Here is a 22,207-nt window from a genome sequence, read left to right as displayed (position 1 = left end):
GTGAATTCCAATCTTCCACAAAAGCTTTCAACCGAATCTCCGTGACGACGAATCGCTCAAGAGAATGAAAGGAAAAACTATTAGAACAAGAAAACCTAGAACTCACAAAGAGATCTAGCTCTCCTACGAACTCACTAAGAGATCGTGGAGGTTTGCACTCACAAAGAGAACATAAGTGATAAATTTTCATTCATCAAAACTCTCCTATTACATAAGAAAAGGGCCATATAAATAAGCCTCAAAATGATAAGAAAGCAAAAGACTAAAATGCCCCTTGGGCTACAATAACGACTAAATACCCATAAGGGCAAAAACGGAAAAACATAAAAATCAAATAAACTACTACATAAAATGACTCAAAATAAAACTCATGATCGTGGCCGTTGATCTCCGGCGTCTCCTGATGGTACATGTGTCGAAATATCTGACGATGTCCTCATCAGCTAATCTTAGAAAGTTGATCAAATTGAAAATTATCTGTAAAAACTAACCGTGAGTTTTAAAGGAATAAGTTGGCTACATAATTATAAAATTTGAAAGGCGATTTTATTGAATATTAGGTAAAGTTTCTTATTAAAGGAGTAATTTAATAGATTCATTATAGTTTAATTGTACTGAATCTTAAGCTAAGTAAAGCTTCAGAGTGAAGCAGGAAGCATGGGCTTGAAATATATTAACCCTCAAGCCAAAAAATTTAAATGGTTTTGGTTTAGCTTTACTTCTTACATTAAAAAAAGTGAGCTTTTAAAACTATGATCCTTATATATTGGTAACTGAATAATATACGGTTCATACTTAGTGCAGAAAGTTCAAAGCATGCATAATTTCTTATTACATTTACATGAACTGAGATATCTTAATGGAGCAAAATTGTCGCTTTCTAACTTCTTAAATGCTTCATAAAGCTTTGTTTTCAGCTAAAATTCGATAGCAGCAGATACACTTTTATAAACCGGTAAATTCCTTATCATTCAATGCATGTTATCTTACCTTCCCATTCTGCTATTCTGCAGATTGATGTGCTTGAAGTTGAAGGAATCTATTATGGTATGGCTTTCTTGAAAATTATTTCTATCATATGAAACTTAAGTGAGTTAAAGTAAAGAAAACAAGGCAAATTGTGGCCTGATAATCAACTAGTACCTGTTATCATATTCATGGAGGGTGGATTGATTATGCCATGCTGCTCTCATAAGAACCTTCATACTCACTTTCCAGCATGTATCGTAGCTAAGAGTGTATATAATTGTATCTTCTCACATTAAATTTTAGAACTAGTTCTTCTGACAACGCTTATAAGTATTCTGTTGATTACTTTAGATGATTGTTTTATGAGAGCATTTGGAAATCGAAAATAATAGAAATGATCGTGAGAGAAATTATTCTGTGCGGACGCCGAACACAGCTCTACCTCCCGAGACCAATCAAAATGAGCCACGTCAGCAGTATTGAGCGCGGTACCGAGCAGTACGGAGCCGTGGTACTGACGTGGCTCATTCTGATTGGTCTCTGGATGGCGTTCGGTGTCCGCACAGAATAATTTCTACTGACAGTTCTGTAGACACTCATGAGCCCAGGGTGGACTAAAAAAGGATTCTGTCTTTTGATACTAAGCCAAAACTTTGCATTAAATCTCTTTGATGTTTAAAGGAATCCTATTGCCATTTCCTTAGTAAAATAACTGAGATGATTAATTATCATCCATTTTTTTCAAGGTCAGCATAAACATGCAGTTATCATACAGCCTTCTTCCTTCCTTCAAATGAATCATTTTCTCAGCTTTATTTTCAGACAGCTGCCAGATATTTAGCTATAACTTTTTTTTTTTTTGGTTTTCAAAAATTTTTGTGGTGAGAAATTATTTCTTACAACCAAATCGGTAGGTGTGATAGCTAGAAGAAAATTGTTCCTTTTTCTTTAAGAAGAAAGTATCTAATAATCACAAAAACTTCCTGTTTTTTTTCCCTTCAGTCATACAATTATTACTCCACGTAGTAGGATAAAGATTTCATGTTGTTGTTGTATCAATGTAGCCATCTCAAATAGGAGAAATTATTACGTGTGGAGTCCGGACGTAGAGTTACGTCCAGACTCCAATAAAAACGTGATATGTGTCCTTGTACTCAGTGTATATAAATTTGTACACACTGTGTACATAGTGTGTATATTATATTATGTATATAAGTTTGTACACACTATGTACATAGTTTTATAATTTGTATATAGTGTATATCATTGTACACACTGTGTACAAGGACGCATATCACATTTTTATTGGAGTATGTACACGTAATAATTTCTTCTCAAATAGACCCCTTTGTGTCATTGAAGCAACCTTGGAGGGCACTTTCTTTGTTGCAGGTTTCTCAGGTTGCCACCGCTTCGAGGCTCACCAACGGTTGGGCCTGCCGACAATCCGCTGCAAAATCCGACGGGGGACGAAGGAAACGTTAAGGTATTTTCTCTAGAGAATTCACTTCAATTTTCTTCCACCACCTTCAGTTTATGAGCAGAGATCTGTATTGTGTCTTGTTTGATTTCAGGCATCATATGCGATGAATCATGACTGAGCGTTGGCTTCTTTCTTTGCCAGTCAAGATTTGAAATTTATGTATGAGAAAGCATCTGCAGTGCTTCCCAACTGCACAAGTATAGCATGCTCTCATATATATGTAAATGTGATGTTGTATTCTATGCTCTTTATAAAATGGATATTGATGCTTATACTATTAATATACTCAAATAGGAGAAATTTTTCTGTGTAGACGTCAGATTGTCTGGAGATGAATTAGAACGCGTCATGTCACCCGTTATATAGCGGTACACAACAAAAAATGATGTGGCGCATTCTTATTCGCCTATGAACAGCATATGTATCCGTAGAGAATAATTTCACCTCAAATAGAGCCTTCTATGAGTTCTTCACATGTCTTGATAGAGCTCTGTATGTTGGATAGAATTGAAGTTTTTATGGAAAAGTTAAAAAAAGTGTGCAAGGATATTCTCATATAAATTATATGAAAATGAGCTTGAAAATAGTTGAATTTATTTTGAAATTAAGGTTTTATATAAAAGATTTTTAATGCACTAATCTTAAAAAGATTTAATGATTTACGAGCTCATCCTAATATAATTTATATCACCCAATTTTATTCTATTGAAAATCATCCAACCCTCAAAAAAATTATCAATTAAGGTGGACCATTGGATTGGATTATTAAATAGAAATAAAAAAAATGATTTTAAATATATGTACTCGAGGCAAAAATTTTTATTAACAATCAAAAATTGCAACTTTATTACTAAGAATTTGTTTAAGATGGTTTTAGGCTTCCTTTGTGTGGCTTTCTAAAGTAATTTTTTAAGTCGAGAAATTTTTTTATTAAAAAGTTGTTTTAAAAAATAGTAATAAGCTTTCTTAAATGAAAATTTTATTTTTATTTTTATTTTTATTTATAAATGTGATTATGAAGATGTTATGTGGAAAATAATTTTTAAAGTTGTTGTAAAATGTATATATTTTTTTTAAATACAACGAGAAGTAGTAGTCAATTAGAAATATATGATCAGAAAAGAAAAAATTCAAAATTGTCTTAACAAATTTTTAATAAGCAGTGCATTCATATGCTTGAGATGCTACGAACTCCATGAGAGCTATTAATGAAGCAATAACTCTTTGAAGAAAATATATTTTACAAGCCTAAGTAGTTAGTTATCTCCAATCAAAGAGTTGAAAAGCAAATAAATAAATAAATGGAAAAGAAATTTAAATAATAATTTAATATTAAAAAATCAAAATAATTATTAGTTTTTTATAAAATATCAAAATAATTTTAATTATATTAAATCTTCATTTTGATTCCTCAATATTCTAAAAAATCATTTTAAAAAATACATAAGATTATTTTGATCCTTCATAGAAAAAATTGAAGAGTAATTTTGATTGTTTTCTCTTAAATATTTATAGAACTTGTTTAGATTTTGCTGTCGAATAACATCAATAACTTGGAGTTCTTTAGGAAACAGTGACGACTTTCCACTTCTCCCCGAGATGCATCGGCAACCGTCCGTCCGGCGGCGCTCGTCCTATGCGCCGCAGCTATGCGTGGCCGGCGCCATCGTTCTCCTCCTCCTCTCTCTCTCGATCCTCCACATGCGTCTATCGTCTTCCCCCCTTGTCCTCTCCTTCCCCTTCCACTCCTCAGCATCCAACCGATCCGCCAACTCCAACTTCAATACCCTCTTTGATGATGTCGCCAACGACGACGTCGATGGAGGCGTCGACGATCGCATCGACGAGCTTGACGTTCTCGACGACGACAAGAAGCTCGTCATCACGGCCGCCGACAACGACGATTCCGATTCTGATGACTCCGAGTTACGCTCCCGCTCCGGATCCGGCCTATTCTGGGACCACGCTTTTGGCGTGGCACGCATTTCATTTGGCCGGACGAAGTCGAGATCCGAGCCGGAGGAGGATTCTCGGAGGGAAGACCAAGCTCGGAGCAAGCTTGCTTTCGGATCGGACGATGAGCCGGTGGATGAGGATGTTAGGGCGAAGCTGGCCTCGATTCGGCGGATAGAGGATGCTCTATTGCTGAAGGTTGATGGGCATGGAGGGAACTCACTGATGCGAGATGGTTGGGCACGGTGGCTCGAGGGCAAGGGCGATTTTATTCGACGGGATCGGATGCTGCGGTCTAATCTTGAGATGCTGAATCCGAAGAACCATCCGTTGCTACAGGATCCTGATGTTGCTGGTCTTACGGGGCTTACTAGGGGTGATCGACTGATGCAGAAGGCGATCTTAAAGGAGATGGATAAGGCGGGTTCGATTGGGTCGGAGATGAAGAGGATTGAGGGAAGGAGGACTTTGCATTTGAAGGTGGAAAGGGAGAAGAAAGAAGAGGGAAATGTTTGGAGGTGGGGTAATTTCCCCGGTATTGATTCGAAGCTTGGTTTTTCTGAGTTCATTGATCAGTTTTTTGTTATTGGTCAGTGCTCTCTGAGGGTTTTCATGGTGTGGAATAGCCCTTCCTGGAGCTTTGGAGTGCGGCACCAAAGGGGGCTAGAGAGCCTTCTGCATCACCACAGAAATGCTTGTGTTCTATTGTTCTCGGAGACTATAGAACTGGATTTCTTCAAGGATTTCGTCAAAGATGGGTAATGTTGCTGTTAATTGCCAAGCCGTTGGTTCTTGTTAAGTTATGTTTAAATTTTATTAATATATGCTGATTCGGTATATTTTAAGGTATAGCTGTTACTGATACGAATAAAAAATGAGATGTGCAACAAAACACCAGAAAAATAAAAAAATTTTGTTTCTCAAGTTTAAATTTAGGCAAATATTAATCTCTTTTGATGCAAATACCATAGTCAATTTATTCTGGAAGTTTTCTTCAAAGCTTGCAAAATATTCAAAGAATCTACATTTGACAGCAAACACAAATATTGAGAGAAAAACATAAATTTTTATTTAATAATTTATTCTAAATTATGTGTCTTAGTTATTACAATAAAAATCTAATTTAATAATTACTCAGAATTCCTGAGATCTGGTCAATTACTCCAATTACCCAATTTAATGAGCCCAAATTAGTAAAAATTCACTATTTTTACATTCAACTTGATAAGAAATAGTAACCCATTCCCTATTTCAGGAAAATTGCATATCGTGTAACTCACAACATTTGTATCACCTCAACACTAAGAAAGTAGAGGATCTCTATCAACGTAATGAAAATTAGATATCCCAAAACAATGAAAACTAGCATTAAGCAACGGACCGCAATTTAGCAGCAATAGAGATTTCAAATCAATGCAATTACCGCCCAAGATATATACTAACTTGGCTATAATATGATGTTAAATTCAGAGAATCGGAGAGGTAAAAGGCTTTCTTTTTATTACACAAAACTATCCCTATTTATAGATATATACATGATATCTTAATAAAGAGATAATAACTATGAAATCATGCATAATTGCCCTAATATAATCCTTCCTAAACCAGCCACCTGAATATGGAAGGAGATTGGCGTGATCCAAGTGAGCCTCCCATGGATCCCCATTCTGATCATAGGGTCAAGAGCCAAGGGTCAATTAGGATGGATGTGATGGTATTTGACAATCCCCCTCAGAATGGAGAATATAGATATGTCATTTCCAGTTTGGTAATCAGTCCCAGAAAGGCAGAGTTATATTAAGCAGGACAACAATAAAGACTGCGTTTGTTATAGATAGGATAACTCCAATAAGGGAAGGTCGACAATGAAGGCACGGTAGTAGAAAGGAAAAAAATATATTTTTTTAGGGTTGCCACAAGCTTCAAGGGACAATAGCAAAAAAATCACTATGTTTACAATGTTTAATTTGTTCATACAATTGATCACTATACTCCTCCAAAGACATTGCTCTTTATGTTTATGTTTTAAGCCAATTTATATAGGTTTTGTTTCACTTGCAATAATTCATTACAAAGAGTAATCATGGCACATTGACTTTTATTTAGCTTATTGAAGTCTTTTAGAATCAACTTAATGGTAATATTTAAAAAAGTATTTTAAAGTATCAATCATTTTAAAAATTCTTTAAGATTATACCCCCTGTTTTTTTTCCGTATTATACCTTTTTGTTTGCTTTTCTTATTTGTTTAATACTTACATGTACACTCACAAATTTGATTGTGCAACCAATCTACATTTCTTACTCACACACTTGAGCTTTAATTATTAATTGATTAGTTCCTTTCTTGTGCTGTAAGAAGGTTGAAAAGGTTAAATTACCCTCCAAACTGTTACTCTGCACTTATTTTACTTCAAAAAAAGCATCACTTTAGTAGTAATGAACCTATCGCTTATCTTGCTTGCATTTCTAATTTTATCTTTTAACTTTCTTCACTATTATCCATACTCAATCCCCATTGTTAGCTTTTAACTTTCTTCACTTGCAATACTTCATTACAAAGAGTAAGCATGGCACATTGACTTTTATTTAGCTTATTGAAGTCTTTTAGAATCAGCTTAATGGTAATATTTAAAAAAGTATTTTAAAGTATCAATCATTTTTAAAATTCTTTAAGATTATGCCTCCCAGTAAGTGAAAGAATATAATTTTGACTTGCATGATAGTAATGATTTATACATTCATAACCACTTACCCTATTCTGCTTAAATTGCATCATTAATTTATGTAATTTGTTTGACCTAGTCCTATTTCATGTCCTATTTCTAGTCGAGAATTCGAGATGATAAAGCAGTTATAAGCAACAATACTAATTTGATGCAGGACGTCTTAGCTCTTGGGCTCACTAATGCAAGAGGATGAGACCCACAAAGATACATTCAAAAGATCAAAATTCATTGTTTTTCAAATTTTAATGTTGGCAAAGATTTATCTATTTTAATGTAAAACTTAGAAAATACACTTAATCTGTTCCAAATATTAATACAAAATTCATCAAAAATTAAACATTTAATGGGGAAAAAAATTCCATTGGGATTAAGATTTGCATCGCAAAACTGGAAATCGATGTATAACAAAAACAAATTATAGAACACATCCCATTCTTAGGGATAACAACGTCAGATGCAACTAAAAACTAACTAGAAAGCAAAAAAGTAAGACAAACAACTAAAACAATATTATTGCACATGATATGTGTTTCCAATGAAAAAAAAAATTCAGATTCTCATTACCAGCTTTTTATTTCTACTAATGAAATTTGTATTCAGTACAATGCGTAGTTAGTGATGATTTTGATTAATTATTCAGTGTGTGTGGAAGACGTTGAAGATGAGAGAGCTGCTTAATAAACTTTACAAGAAATGTCAAATGTGCGCACGCTAGCCTGCCTGGGGTCATTGATAACCCCTCATTATCTTATTCAGATCAAAGCTGAAAAAATAAGAACTTTTGGCCTATTTGTTGCACTATCTTTATATTTAATGATAAAAAAAATAATATAGTAGTAACAGGAAATGTATTGTGAGTACAATCATGAAATGATTGTTTATGATATAAATGCGCATCTTTGTGCGTTTGAAACTTTTTTTCTAAGCACAGCTTTCTTTTTCAGATTCAGAATTGCTGTTGTCATGCCAAATCTTGATGAATTACTTAAGGATACTCCAGCTCATGTTTTTGCATCTGCTTGGTTTGAATGGAGAAAGACAAAGTATTATCCCCTTCACTACAGTGAGCTAGTACGTCTTGCTGCCCTCTACAAGTAAGCTTCCTATTTATGTAATGTGGTTCTTCTTTTTCTAAGTTGATGCTAATGTGTTCTTTGTTGAGCTCATTTTTTAAATGGAAAATTATATTTTTTTTACATTTATGCATATCTGACTTTCCCCTGTAAACGCAGGTATGGTGGGGTCTATCTTGATTCTGATCTTATTGTTTTGAAGCCACTATATTCACTCAGGAATTCTGTTTGTGTTGACGATCAAAGGGGTGGAGATTCTACTTACAGTGGTGCAGTTATGGCATTTGAAAGACACAGGTTACTTCAATTGGCTTTCCTTTGAATATTATAAAATATTTTAGCCATGTGCATTCTCCTGCTGCATATTATGATATTCTTTTATGTAAACTTGTTTCTTCTCAAAAGATGTGTATATATTGTGTTGGTTTTATGGATGTGCTTCCTTTTCTTTTCTCTTTTTTCCTTAACTAAATTATGCATTTTGTGATTATGGTTTTATTTGACTGCTTCAGTTGGTTCTTACTAAGGTCGCAATTCATAGTTTTCTTCAACTGATATGTTTTAGAAGTCTTTACGTATGTTTCCCCCCCGCCCCCCCCCCCTGTTTTTTTTCCCCTTCTTATACTTTTTTGTTTTCTTTTCTTATTTGTTTAATACTTACATGTACACTCACAAATTTGATTGTGCTACCAGTCTACATTTCTTACTCACACACTTGAGCTTTAATTATTAATTGATTAGTTCCTTTCTGGTGCTGTAAAAAGGTTGAAAAAGTTAAATTACCTTCCAAACTATTACTCTGCACTTATTTTACTTCAAAAAAAGCATCACTTTAGTAGTAATCAACCTATCGCTTATCTTACTTACATTTCTAATTTTATCTTTCAACTTTCTTCACTATTATCCATATTCAATCCCCATTGTTAGCACATGCCTCAACTGAATTCCTGATATAATCAGTTTGCTTAGATACTATAAAATAGCTTTGCTATACCTGATTTTGAGATTCTAAAGCAGGTTACTCATCTCTGATTCCTCAGTTACTAGAACTTTCCCTTATGCTGTTAAACTATTTGTTCAAGGCTAGCTAGGAACGAATATTTTCAGTACTGCTATCTGCCCATGTTTCAACATGCTCACATTTCCCCAAATCCTACTTACCCTTTGCTTGCATTGAAAAATAATGTGATGTTATGCTACACAGATCAAATTAGGTGAGTCATACTAATTGAGTGTGACTTTATGCTTAATGTCAAACATCATCCATATGAACATATAAACTATACGTTTTTTATTATTTTATATTTAATATTAATCTATTTAAATTATAAATTTTAAAAAAAACTTCAAAACTCTTTAAGCCCGGATGAAAAAAGTTGATTTTTTTTTTTTTGAAAAGATAAATTTAGGCCTTCGCTAAAAAATTTTTTTTGCTCCACCACTGGATGGCTTGCTCAAAATTGACTCAATTCAACTTGAAATCAATTTAGATCATATAAAAATACACATTTATCTGTGTCTTTTCACTGGTATATACAAATTCATCAAAATACCATAAGTATACAATATATAAATATATTTATTTTTGCTACCAACATGCACATTTATGTTATTGTATAACATTAATAAAAATTAATTACAAAAATATATATTTACATGAACATAATTCATTCAAGATTTTAGAAAACATCAAAATATAATTTTTTAATTAGCAAACCTGGAAATCAACTTAAAATCAATCATTTTATTTATTTATTTTAGCTTGAATCAAAATTAAATTTTCAATTTTGAATTGAGACTTTCTTGCTAGAACATGGCTCAATTCCATCCCTAATCTATGGATTTATCCATCCAAAGTATCTACTCCATTTAGAAAATCCATTTTTAGTTTTTGGTTAGTCAAACTTACCCAATTTTCAGTGCAATTGGTTTGAGTTGTGATGTGTGACTTGTGTATGACATTATAAACAACTCTTGCTTGCACTACAATTGGGTTAATTTGTGTTGTGCAAGTTATGGATGACATCTGACCACTCCTGCAACTCACCACTATAATTTCAGGTCAGGGCAAGTCACTCCTGGATATCACCCTAGCATAACCAATCATCAAAGTAGGATTTACTTCATAGGTTTTGTCATAGTTTTTATGTTGACTGTTAACTTAACATTAAACTGCCAACCTTTCTCATCTAGGCTTGAGAGTTGCAACTATGATTTTAAGTAGTCAGCGCCACCATTGAATATTGAATTAGATTCTAGCAATTGTACTGTGGTGTCTCCTGTTTCATATTCTCCAAGAAGCAGAATTTTAATTCTTAGTTTCTATCATTCAAAACCGTTTAATTGTCTGTTCTTGTTTGCTTTCTTCAGTTATTGAGAATACTCAAACTATTAGGCGTTGGCTTTAGATGTTTGTCATGTAAATTTAAATAAATTTTTATTGAAATACTTCAGCGGATGATTGACACTTCGATAACCTGGGTGAAACCTCCTAATGAAAATTATGCTAGATCAAACTCCATTGTTCATGATTTCCTTGTGACCCATTTTGTTGTAACTGTGTTATCTTGATATCTATAGTGGTAATATGGGCTATTTGCTATTCTTTCATAAAAAATGCCCCTCCTTATCGTTAGCTTTTTCACCAAAATATTCTCCCAAAACTCAGGCATATCAGCCAAGCAAAAGTATTATATAAATCTAAAATTATGCTTCAAATGTTAGTAAAATGATGATAGTTTTATAAAGGAGATGTTTTTGGCAAACTGTCTGGTAAAATGATCTGCAAGCACAATATATGAAGTTATTCTTTGAACAACTTAGATATGTCATTTTATTATGAATCATCTGATTTAGAAAAATGACTTGAAATCCATTGTTACCACCTTCGTTATTTTATTTAATAACACCAGATTCTGATGCTTTGTTATTGTTAAATTATATGTAAAGTCATTTCTTCCGTTCTTTTTGCGAGAGGTCTGTTTTGATTATGTTGGCAATTTTGATGTCATACTAGCATTTTTGGTGATAATAATGACTTCTGCTAAACAGTCATTTCTGTTTCCTTTCTCGCTATCATGATGAACCAATTTAAGCTTTCCATGTCCTTACTGACATTAAGTTCATATTCTTCAGTCCTTTCGTGAAGGAATGCTTAACAGAGTTCTTCTCAACATATGATGATACCCTCTTGACATGGAATGGAGCTAATCTGCTAACTAGAGTGATTAAAAGGCTTCAGAGGAAAGGTGACAAATACTGGGAAGAGCTTCGAATAAATTTAATCTCAACCCATTCAATCTTCCCAATAAGTTCAATGGACATAACAAGGTGAGATACGAAAACCTATTTCTTATTTTAGTTTGGGCATAAACTCACATGAAATGGAAAGAGTTGTCTAACTTGTTCTAATATGATCATCTTCATCATTAGTTTTATTTCAATAATATAGAGATGGCTTTATAATCAGTATAAACCTGATTCTTCATTTATTTTTATTGATTGCTGCATGAGTTGTTAACTCTATTTTATGCCATTATTTTTTCACAACTTCAAGCCTTTTTTTCTTTAGTCTTCGACTTTTATCTAATACTTTCAATCGTGTTTTTCACAAATTTGTTGGTGCATCTTTTATGTCCTTCATTGTGTATGCCCAAACCATCTAAATTAATTCCACAATCTAATTTTAAATAGGTTTTACTCTTGCCGATATAATTATTTATTATTCCCTATTTCTTTCTTTATATATTCATCTTAGCATTCTCTTTTGTGGCGCACTCAACGTTTTTATTAGTGACTTCTTTATGGCCTGAGATTTATCAGTATTTTATAATCTATCTAATTATAATTTTATAATTTTTTTTTCTTTCAAATCCTCATAATTTTCTCATTCATATATACTGTTGAGTAATGTCTCTATTTTTAACAAACCAGTTTTAAAGAAATATCTTAACTAAAATGCCAGCTTGCAAAGCTAACCAGGGCTTGAGGTTGGTCAAAAAATGAGATTGGGATCGTGTAAAAGAGGGTGGGAAGAGAAGGGGGATGACAATTCATAAGTGTTTTTGCGTTGCAAGTGGAGAAATAGTAAACATTTACATTGTTCTTTATTACTAACAAAAATGAAAATTAACTTTTCTTCTAAGCTCGTTAGTTAAAGATCTTCATATGCTTTCACTTTCCTATATTGTTAGAGGTGCTCTCATTCCAGGGTCATCATTTGTTCCTCCTTTCTCCTAAATGGAATGCTCTAATAAGTGGTTAGATCCCAAAATAATATTCCAAATTTCCAATGAGCATTTCCATATTTTTCCACTGATATGTGTCACACATAATCTCATGCTTTCATTTGTTTCACCTATATCTAATTCATTACTTTCATCCGTATTTGAATCTATGAATTATACAGGTACTTTGCAGTGGCATCAGAAGAGCCTGAAAGAGTCTATCATGAACAACTTTTCAGAAGGATTCTGGATGAATCATATACCTTCCATTTCTGGAATGGCATAACATCTGCGCTTGTGCCAGAGCTGGGTAGTCTCACAGACAAACTGTTAAATGAGTACTGCCTCCGTTGCCTTGATATTTTGTGATCTACATAGGAATGGGGATAACGTTGGTAGGAGAAAAGTCTGTTCATTCAAACAGAAGAAGCTTGATAATGTAGAGATAATTATGATTTCCACTTTTCCAGTCTATTGAAGGAAGATTTATGTTTTTAATTAAGCTCATTATTGTTTACTGGCACAGTTGATCATTAATCTGAGTCAGATCCAAGTGAAAGCATTTTAAATCACAGTGGAAGCAGGTGACTTTCTGATTGTAAACAAAGTAACGATGCAGCTGTACCTTTTTGGCGGTGAATGCAATTCAAATCTCTTGGGCTCTTGCTATTATTTTCTACATAATTTTCTAGGAGTGGTGAAAAGTACCTGAATCTTACCCTGTGGACTTCCATCCCATCATGATAGCATATGTCCATTATTGTGAAGAAATTTGAGGGTGAGGGCCTTGTGGTGAGAATTTTTTTTTTAAATGATTGAATTGTTGTTTGAGTTGTACTTTGCTTCAAGGTTCCAGTTTTAATTTGTTCGCAATGTGTCCATTTAAGAAATTTTGAGTTTCTTATGAATCTTAGCGGTTACTTTTACCATTTAAACCTTGGTACCCTCTTTTTGATGCATGGACTGAGCAAGCCATTAAAATAATATTGTCACTTTCTAATTTATTATGGCTATACTGCAAGGTGTTTGATCATGGAGATGGAATGCTGAATTTTCAGGCTGCTTGCAGGCATCATTCGGATTAAAGAAGCTATGTGAAATGGCAGCGTAGTTCATCTTACAGAAGAGACTGAAGATGTCATGGAAGCTGGGAAAATGTGAAAAGTTGAAGAAACTCTTGCATGGGAGAAACCATGAATGGCATTGGCAATCAAAGGTGAAATAACCTATGCTCTTGAGCTAATAGATTCTTCATTTTTCTATTTTATTAGTTTAAACACCTTACAATGTTGTGGTCATCTATTTTGTTCTTTACTAAGAAAAATTTGCAGTGTCTGTTATTCTGATACACCAAGCTTCTCAAGGGTTTGTGCTTAACCAGTTCTTCTCGTAATTCTTTTCTAGATTACCTTATTTCTGCATTACATAAGCAAAAATTTGATATGCCTCATTATGGATTTATTTATTTAGTTTTTTTTTTATGGTATGTCTTCACTCGATAGAGATGGAGGAACCTGTTGCCATATGTTCAGTTTTGAGCTAACCCATCAGAGTTTTTGCCAGAACTTAGAATAAAATAAACTAATTCCACGTGTACCATAAGTGGCTTTTTTTTGTCTCTGATATGATATTAAGTATATACAATATGACCTCTAATTTTACTTTAAGAACACATATCTTGTTAGCTTAATAGTAATGAGCATAAAACACAATGGCAAGAAATTAAAATCAATAAATGCGCGAACACAACACAAAATTTACATGGTTTAGTGAGATTAGCCTACATCCATGATTGGTGAGTGCCAACTATTCCCGTTGATAAGAGTTTTGAAAGTTATTGCTAAGATCTTATATTCAATTCTTGTTCATGCTGTAATAATTTCCATCCTTTGAGGTAATAATATATACACAGTTACAAACACACGCAACAACAACAATGATATCAGGCCTTTATCCCACTACGTGGGGTTGATTAAATGAATCATATTTCTCCATTGTGTCTTGTTAATAGTCAAATTCTCATTTAAATCTAATAAAGAAATGTCTTTTATAATATTTTCTAACCAATTCTTTTTAGATTTACTTCTACCTTTTTTAACATAGGCCAAATCTAATACATCTATTCTGCTAACAGGATCATCAGAAGGCTGCCGTTTTACATGAACAAACCATCTAAGGAGCCTCTATCTATTCTTATCTATCACCCGAGCTACTCCAATCTTATCATGGATATGCTCATTTCGTACCCTGTCTCTAAGAGTAAATCCACTCATCCCACCTGAGCGTCCTCATATTAGCAACACTTAACTTAATATTATTCTTCTCTTTTAATGGCCAACATTTTGTATAAAGCATTATAGGTCTCACCACAATCTTATAAAATTTTCCCTTTAGTTTGAGTGGTACTTTTCTATCACACAACAAACCCGAAACATTTCTCTTGAATTCTACTAATAATATCTCAATCTATTTCACCATCACTATGAACAATAGACCCAAGCATTGCAGATCTAAAAATCAGCAAGAATTTGGCTCCACAATATCAACAATCTTCCAGCTGAAGATAAATTTTTTAATGCACCCATTAAGGGTCATGTATGAACACTTGTCCGTGTGCATCTCCTTTCACTGTTACGAACATTAATTGAGGCTACTTTGGGCCTTAGTTTACTGAGCTTAATTGCAAGATGTTTTCGCTTGTTTGATTTTGATTAACTACAAAGCACTATTTTCATCTAATTATGAATGAAGTGGCACTTCATTTATATATGCTTTGCTTTGGACTTGGAAGACAGCATCATGTTATGAGCCAATTGCTCTTTGGCTATCTTAGAAAAGTGTGGCATCCTCCTATGTTCTTCCAAGTTTTTTCTTTAAAATTTTTAAGTCAAACTATTCCCTTACTGCCTTTAGTATCTAGTACATATTTCACTCATGTTGTTATAGTGCTATTATTAGTTACTAAAGTTGTGACAACTAGCTAATTATGGCGCAACCCAAAATATAGATGTATATTATGGCACTTCTTCATATGTTTTTAAATCCCTCACCCCCGTCCACGTCATCATAGACCTAGAATTTTAGGTCAACTTTTCAAAATTATACCGAGTGATTTACTACACCTTTCAAGTAGCGAGGATTCGCTTCAAAGCTTATCAGTGTTCCTTTCTTGGATTTAGTATGTACCAGCAATTAGCAGGTAGTCAACATATAAAAGCAAGATAATAGCTTTTTATTTTTTCAATACTTGTTATTTGATATCAGTAGTTTGCATTGCATTATGAAAATCAAATTTGTGCATGAAGCCATCAAATTTTTCATGCTATTAGCTATAAGGTTTACTGCAAGCTGTGAAGCTGTAAAGGTTTTTGTAAAGCTCACAATTTATGCTTCTTTTTTTATACAATGAAGCCTTCTAACTGAATCATATAAATATTTTTTCTTTAAATCACCAACAACAACATCAATAAGAACACAAACCTTTATCCCACAATAAGGGATCAGTTGCAGGATTTTTTTTTTATTTTAATTATATCCTATTAAGAGTCAAATTCTCATTTAAATCATCATGAAAAGAAAAATTAGTTTTAACAACCATCTGCTTAAGGTGTAAGTTTTCTGTAGCTAACAGCCTAAGATGTTCAAAACAAATTATACAGTTGTTATAACTAAATGAGAAATAATTTCAATGAAGCGAGTACTTTCCTTTTGCTGGAACTCTTACAGCTAACCTCGCATTTTTTATTTTTTTCATTTTGTTTTTCTTTAACTTAATAAATCTTTTTTTTGTACATTATTTCTTGTATATGAACAGTTTAATCAATGTCCAATTTTTTTTTTAATAGAGAAAATACATCCATTCTCTCATTGCGAACTGTCAGGCTTCGTTTGGGTTAGCCTTTGGTCATTATTTTTAAGAAATTTTTGTACTAGAAAGTTGCTTTAAAAAGCAGTAAAGAAACTTTTCCAACCAAAACTTTAGTTAGACGAATATTTAACATATACAGTTTCTTAATTCATAACATTTGCGTTTTCCTATATTAATAAGAAGCAAATAGTATAAATAAGGAGAATAATATTTAGCATGTTTTCACACGTCTCAGGTGATTAAAAGTCTTCATTTGAAATGAGGTATTTGTCTTCATTTAGCTTCTATTTGTTTGATTCAAAGCTATTGTTGATTGTTCATACCATGTTCTGACTTCCAAGTAATGACCAAGCAAATTTAAGACATGAATTTCATCATTAAAGTTGGTGTTTACATAGCTCAGCTGACTTATGCTCGAGTTAAGCTCATTTATTTACTAAGTAAAAGAGTATCTCTTAGAAACCAGAAGATTAAAAAATTTGTGCATAAAATTTGATCTCTTAAAAGGTCGGAGAAAATTTTTTAATGAAGATAATATTCATTTTGTATATTTCAATTGTTGAAATCACACCCATCAAATTTGTCAATTTGAAACTTTCATCTTTGATTGCTCAAATTTTCATTCATCTACTCATTTACAATTGATTGTAATCTGTGTTTAGCTTCTAATTAAAAAAATATTTTAGGATAGCTTTCTATCATTTACGATTCGTTTGGGACAACTTTTTTGCTGCGTTCTAAAACAGTTTTTTAGTACAAAAATTTTTTGAATTAGATTTTTTTTTGCTATAAAGTTTAAATAAAATCATATAGTATTGAATCCAATAGAGTGTTTTATAGTGATTCACAAGCAGATAGATAAGCATGCAGAATTTACTTACTAGCTTCTTTGCAGGTAGTCAATATAACAATTCCACAACAGTATTCACTATATCACTTCATTCAAATTACACTAATGATCTCCTTTGGCTACTTATCTAAAAGCTGTGGTTAGTTCTCCATTGAAGGTGTCAATCTCCATAGGTTTCAACATTTGGCCACCCTCTTTCAGCTTGTAATTTCACAAACTCAGCAAGCTGCTTGATCTCTTCCTCTTCAAGCCGAGGCCCGAATGTGCATTGCCCTCTTGGTGTGCATTTCTCCCCAAAACCCTAAATACATACACGTCGAACTGGTTAGAACGAACTTATCTCAACTTGAAATTGAAAATTTTGATATCTACTGGAGCCAATTTAAGCCCGAAATCAAACTTGGTTCGAGTCACAAAACTCGAATTCATTTGATTTCGAGTTCACTCAAAATCACCATTATATCATAGACTTTGAGCAAATTTGAATTGTATTTGAGCGGGTTGGAACAAAGATTGATTTCGTGTGAAGAGTAGAGCTTGAAATCATTAAAAAGTCGAGCGATTTTTTAGTTCTGATTAATTTTTAAGCGCCCTAAGGGTCTGTTTTGAAATAGCTGCAATATTTTATAAAGTTGATTGTGAATAAAACAAGTTCTCTACTATAATTGCAGAATTCTCAAATGAAATTTATGATTGTTATCTAAAAAATAAAGCAAACAGAAAACTGACTCAAATAGACCCTAATTTTGTTCATTCTTTTCTACTCATTTCTACTTGAAATGCTTCATTCATGAATGGTACTTAACTGGCATTCTTCCTTTGCCATAATATGTAATGTTGTTTATCTCCTCTTCTGTTACCAATCCATTCCTGCATGCAAATAAAGGGGGTTTTAGACACTTTTTTTCTTTCTAGTAATGCACTCTGATCCTATATTTATTTGAATTGTAGTAAGCTTAAATTATTGTAAATTAAGATAAATTATTATTGTTATCTTATTGATTTATTGTTAATTTATTGTTATTTAAAAATAAAATAAAAATAAATGTAACTATATAAGCTCCTCACCTGTATGAAGAGGAGCTTTAAGGTTGCAACTTATTCAGTATCTGTTTAATTGAGTTATGCTTGTTTAAGTTTTATTGAGCTCGAGCTCATATCATTAAAAAATTATTAGGTTCGAGCTCTTATTTGGAAAGCTCGAGCTTAATTGAAAAAATAATTAAAAATATTCAGTGTATATTTTATTATATTATTTTGAAATACAATTCTATTTAAACGAGCATCTTGACAAGCTAACGAGTTGAGTCAGATAAAGCTCGAGCTCGAACTCATGACTCGATAAATTTGTCGCATGAGCTCATTAACAAATCAAGTTCGATCTAGCTCGCGAGCTCTCGAGCTGAATCGGCTCAATTGCACCCTTAGATAGTTAGATGTGAGTATCATTTGAAGGAATGATTCCCACTTTTGAACATGAGATTCAATTTCTTTCAAATATTTATAGTAAAAGAAAAAGGATGATGATATGATTGCTACCTTTGAAGATCTTTCATAAAAAGAGTGGCACCCTACAATGCAAAATAAATATTTAAGAATATCAATGAAATATGCATTTGTAAAAATTAAAAATATATATATTTATTTTGAATTTATTTTTGAAAAATTGGTGAGTTTGAGAAGGCTAACTGGTTGGAGGATGTTTCCTCCCATATCATGGCAGCCAATGCAGGCCTTCTGAAATAGTGCTGATCCCTTTGGAAATTCTGGCTGGGAAAATGAGGCTGCATTAATGGCAATGCCAAATAATAAGTATTTTTTTTCTCTATTTTTATACTTAGCAAGCAATCAAAATTTATTTCAAAAGTAAGATTCAATTGTTTTCAATCACTTATCTACCAATATATTAAACCTAAAAGCATTACATTTGAAAATCATGCTTCTAATAGAACATCTCTAGCAACTTCTATGTCATGCAGTCAATTTTATTTATTTATATAATAAGCTAAGATAGATTGTACAATGTACTCTAAATTAATATTGCTTGGGTGCTTAGCCTGGCTACCAGCTAGAATATCTTGAATTCGAGGTTTATAGATATTTAGGGGTGTCAAAATGGGTTTTTGACTCGGGTTCAGATCCAACCCGAAATTGAATCATCTTCTACTAATCCAACTCGAACCAGACCGATTAGACAAACGGGTCAGATGTTTGGATCAAACCTGACCCATTAACCCGCTTGTGCGAGCAACAGTAAAGCGTTGAGGCGAGTGGAGGTGTGGGCGGGACTGCATGACTTTCGGCTAGGGCGGGATAGCGCGGTGTGGGACTACGTGAGCTAGCGAGGGCAAGGCATCAAGCGGGTGAGGGGGCGAGTGGCGTGACTATGCGAGCACAAGTATGAGTGTGATCCTAGTGCTAGCTGAAGTATGGGATTGTGGCTTGTGGGATGCTAGGATGGGGTAGGTGAGCTAAGAGAGTGACGCGATGAACAAGGCGAGTCAAATTCGGGTCATTTTTGGGTTAGCTGGTTGATTCGGACATGATGCAATTTTTTAAACAAGTTAGGAATTATGACTCAAACTTGACTCGTTTGTTAAACAGATCAACCCGAATTTGAATTTTCTCAGTCGGGTTTTTGTGTCATGTCATTAATTGTCACCCTTAATAGATATGATGCGTGTGAGTTTACAAGTTGATTTGCAGATTGTACAACCTAAAGGAACTATTCAAAATTTTAAATAACATATTTTAAACATTATATTCCACTTATGTACATAAATTTTTTGTCAAAAAATATTATGAAAACCCTTCCATGCACAAATTATACAATGACAAAAATCTATAAATGAAATAATTTAGGGGTTGTCTTATGAGACAAAATAGGTCTTTTGTATTCTATTTGTATCTATTTCATTTTTTTAAAATATTTGATTGGAAGAAAGCTAAAATTTTGTAAAATATTAGAAATATGTTTTCTATTTTAAAGCCACCTAATGATGCCCCTCTAGACTTATATTTTAATTATTTTGTTTATAATACTCTACATGTCATCAAATCATGCATAAAAAATAATTTCACAATATTATTTTACAAAGCAATTATATAAAGAAACAATTAATATTTTACTAGCAATTATATTAATATTTCCTATCAAATAGTCTCATAGAGTGCATCAAAATCATAGGACATAATGGTAAATAATACACACTATTTGCCTACATCTCCTACAAGGCATGATAGGGAGAGAATAACTTCAATTATTAAATAATATATTTAATATTTATAATAAACTAAGACCTAATCAATTGACTTACATTGTAACCTATCAATTTGACCCCAAATCAAAATTGGGTGAATAAAATAATCATAATATATAAATATAGTGTTTATGTGATATATTATAGAATTTTATCATTGGAATCCGACGATTAACTCATTTTGACACCCATAATTTCAAATATTATAAAGAGCAAAAAAAAAATCGGCTTAATCTTATTGAGTTGTTTTAACTTTCTATAAATTCTATTATGATTTGGCTCAATAGAAAATTAATCAAAATTTTATTTTATTAGAAAATTAATCAAAATTTTATTTTATTATTACTTGTTTTTTTTTTACTATATCATTTTTATCTTTAGTCATATTTATATTAAAATTAATCATAATTATTTAGTAGCATTATATTAACAAATGAGTAAGTTTAGTCATATGAGCAACAGTCAAAATTCTTTAAAAATATATATATATACGATTGGGAGCTACTTGAGGGATATAATAAAATTTTTGGGTATTTATATAATTTATATCTAATTTTTTATATTAATTTATATATATATTAGTCATATTTTTATTTTAAATATGATATTATTAAATATAAAAATTTTGATGTTCTATATAATATATCATAAATAAATTATAATATATTATGTAAATCCTCTAATTTAATAATATGAAATTGTATAACTTCTATGAGATAGAGTTTTAAGAATATCTAATAAAGTTTTTGAAGTATTTTGGCTTAATTAAAGCCTTATTTTATTAAATTTTTTTTTTTACTTTAGGTTTAATGGATTATAAAAAATAATAATATTTTGATCACCATAAATATCTATCCTTCTCCACAAATAAAATGCTCATAAAATTTAAAATATTTGTGCATACAATATAGTAAATTTAAAAAATGTATTTAATATAAATAAAATTACTTTTAAATTTTGATCTAAATAAAAACAAATTCCAGAAAAACTTAACTTATTGTCCAAATCAAGCGAGCGAAACACAATTGGAAGGTTCAAAGCATAAATTTGATGAGCAAAAGATAGCCAAATATAGCAAGCTTATAGTTTAATTGATCAGCTCAACAAGACGAATCCAGCAAGCCTAAAAATGTTTAATTCTGAAATCATTTAGGCACATATCAGCTTGATAGAACGCTCTATAATTGAGGGGATAAGTATGGGTCGTCCAATGGAGCACTTCGAACCTTCTCTGGTCTTCTTTATATTTACAAGCATGTCAATCTCAAAATCTATAAATAGGTTCATGCTCTCTTCATGAAGGGGCTTGGACCTTTAGGTTGTAGATTTGAGAGAGCTTTGAAGTTTCAAATATCCTAAAGTTTTTCCCATGCACCACCACTAGCAAACATTCATCAGAACACCACCCTTTCACTGATTATCGTCGAACCACCACCCGGCCGACCTCCATCACCCACTGACCTCCATGGCACACAGACTACGGTCCCTCCAACCTCTGTCATCCGCCAACCAAGGTCACTTTAACCTTCATCGCCAATCGACCACTATCCCTTTGACCTCCATTGTATGTCAACCACAGCCCCTTGGACCTCTATCACCCATCGACCATGGTCCCTTCGACCTCCGTGGCCCGTCAACTATGATCCCTCAAACCTTCATAGCCCACCGACTACGGTCCCTTTGATCACTGTCGTACATTCACTACGATCCCTTCGATTCCCGTTGCGCGCCTACTAGGTCCCTTCGACCTCCATCACCCGCCAACTATGACCTCTGTCACCTGCCGACTACGGTCTC

At 32.8% G+C, this 22,207-nt stretch overlaps 3 protein-coding genes across 11 annotated transcripts in view; 2 read left to right on the top strand and 1 right to left on the bottom strand.

Moving 5' to 3' along the window:
- The window catches only part of LOC110110974 (sulfiredoxin, chloroplastic/mitochondrial), a 6,948-nt gene extending 4,021 nt beyond the window's left edge, over nt 1-2,927 (top strand). Inside the window, exons 4-6 of the mRNA XM_020842641.2 lie at nt 1,014-1,047; nt 2,362-2,455; nt 2,544-2,927. Coding sequence (XP_020698300.1) covers nt 1,014-1,047; nt 2,362-2,455; nt 2,544-2,559 — 144 coding nt within the window. The 3' untranslated portion in view covers nt 2,560-2,927. The remainder of the gene's footprint in view (nt 1-1,013; nt 1,048-2,361; nt 2,456-2,543) is intronic.
- Nucleotides 2,928-3,992: 1,065 nt separating this feature from the next.
- On the top strand, nt 3,993-17,331 carry LOC110111004 (uncharacterized protein At4g19900). 9 transcript variants are annotated; one of them, XM_028698776.1, is made up of 8 exons: nt 3,993-5,163; nt 8,078-8,227; nt 8,366-8,503; nt 11,342-11,536; nt 12,615-12,871; nt 12,959-13,210; nt 13,502-13,648; nt 17,196-17,331. In XM_028698776.1, the coding sequence occupies exons 1-5, from the start codon at nt 4,052-4,054 to the stop codon at nt 12,799-12,801; spliced, it is 1,782 nt and encodes a 593-aa protein (XP_028554609.1). In that variant the 5' UTR covers nt 3,993-4,051; the 3' UTR covers nt 12,802-12,871; nt 12,959-13,210; nt 13,502-13,648; nt 17,196-17,331. The 9 variants fall into 9 exon arrangements, with proteins under 9 accessions (XP_028554609.1, XP_028554607.1, XP_028554608.1 ...); XM_028698774.1 differs by lacking the exon at nt 17,196-17,331 and adding an exon at nt 16,536-16,697; XM_028698775.1 differs by lacking the exon at nt 17,196-17,331 and adding an exon at nt 14,567-14,853.
- On the bottom strand, nt 17,114-18,934 carry LOC110111005 (cytochrome c6, chloroplastic; the record flags this gene model as incomplete). The annotated part of the gene is given in 4 exon segments (XM_020842685.2): nt 17,114-17,451; nt 17,957-18,020; nt 18,690-18,721; nt 18,840-18,934. Coding segments are annotated over 4 exon segments (332 nt in total), but the record flags the coding sequence as incomplete, so codon positions are not given.
- Nucleotides 18,935-22,207: the final 3,273 nt, after the last annotated feature.

Source organism: Dendrobium catenatum, unplaced genomic scaffold (assembly GCF_001605985.2).
Source record: "Dendrobium catenatum unplaced genomic scaffold, ASM160598v2 fragScaff_scaffold_1132, whole genome shotgun sequence".
NCBI lineage: Eukaryota > Viridiplantae > Streptophyta > Magnoliopsida > Asparagales > Orchidaceae > Dendrobium > Dendrobium catenatum.
The sequence above is the reverse complement of the archived record's forward strand: the minus strand, read 5'-3'. Positions and strand labels throughout refer to the sequence as shown.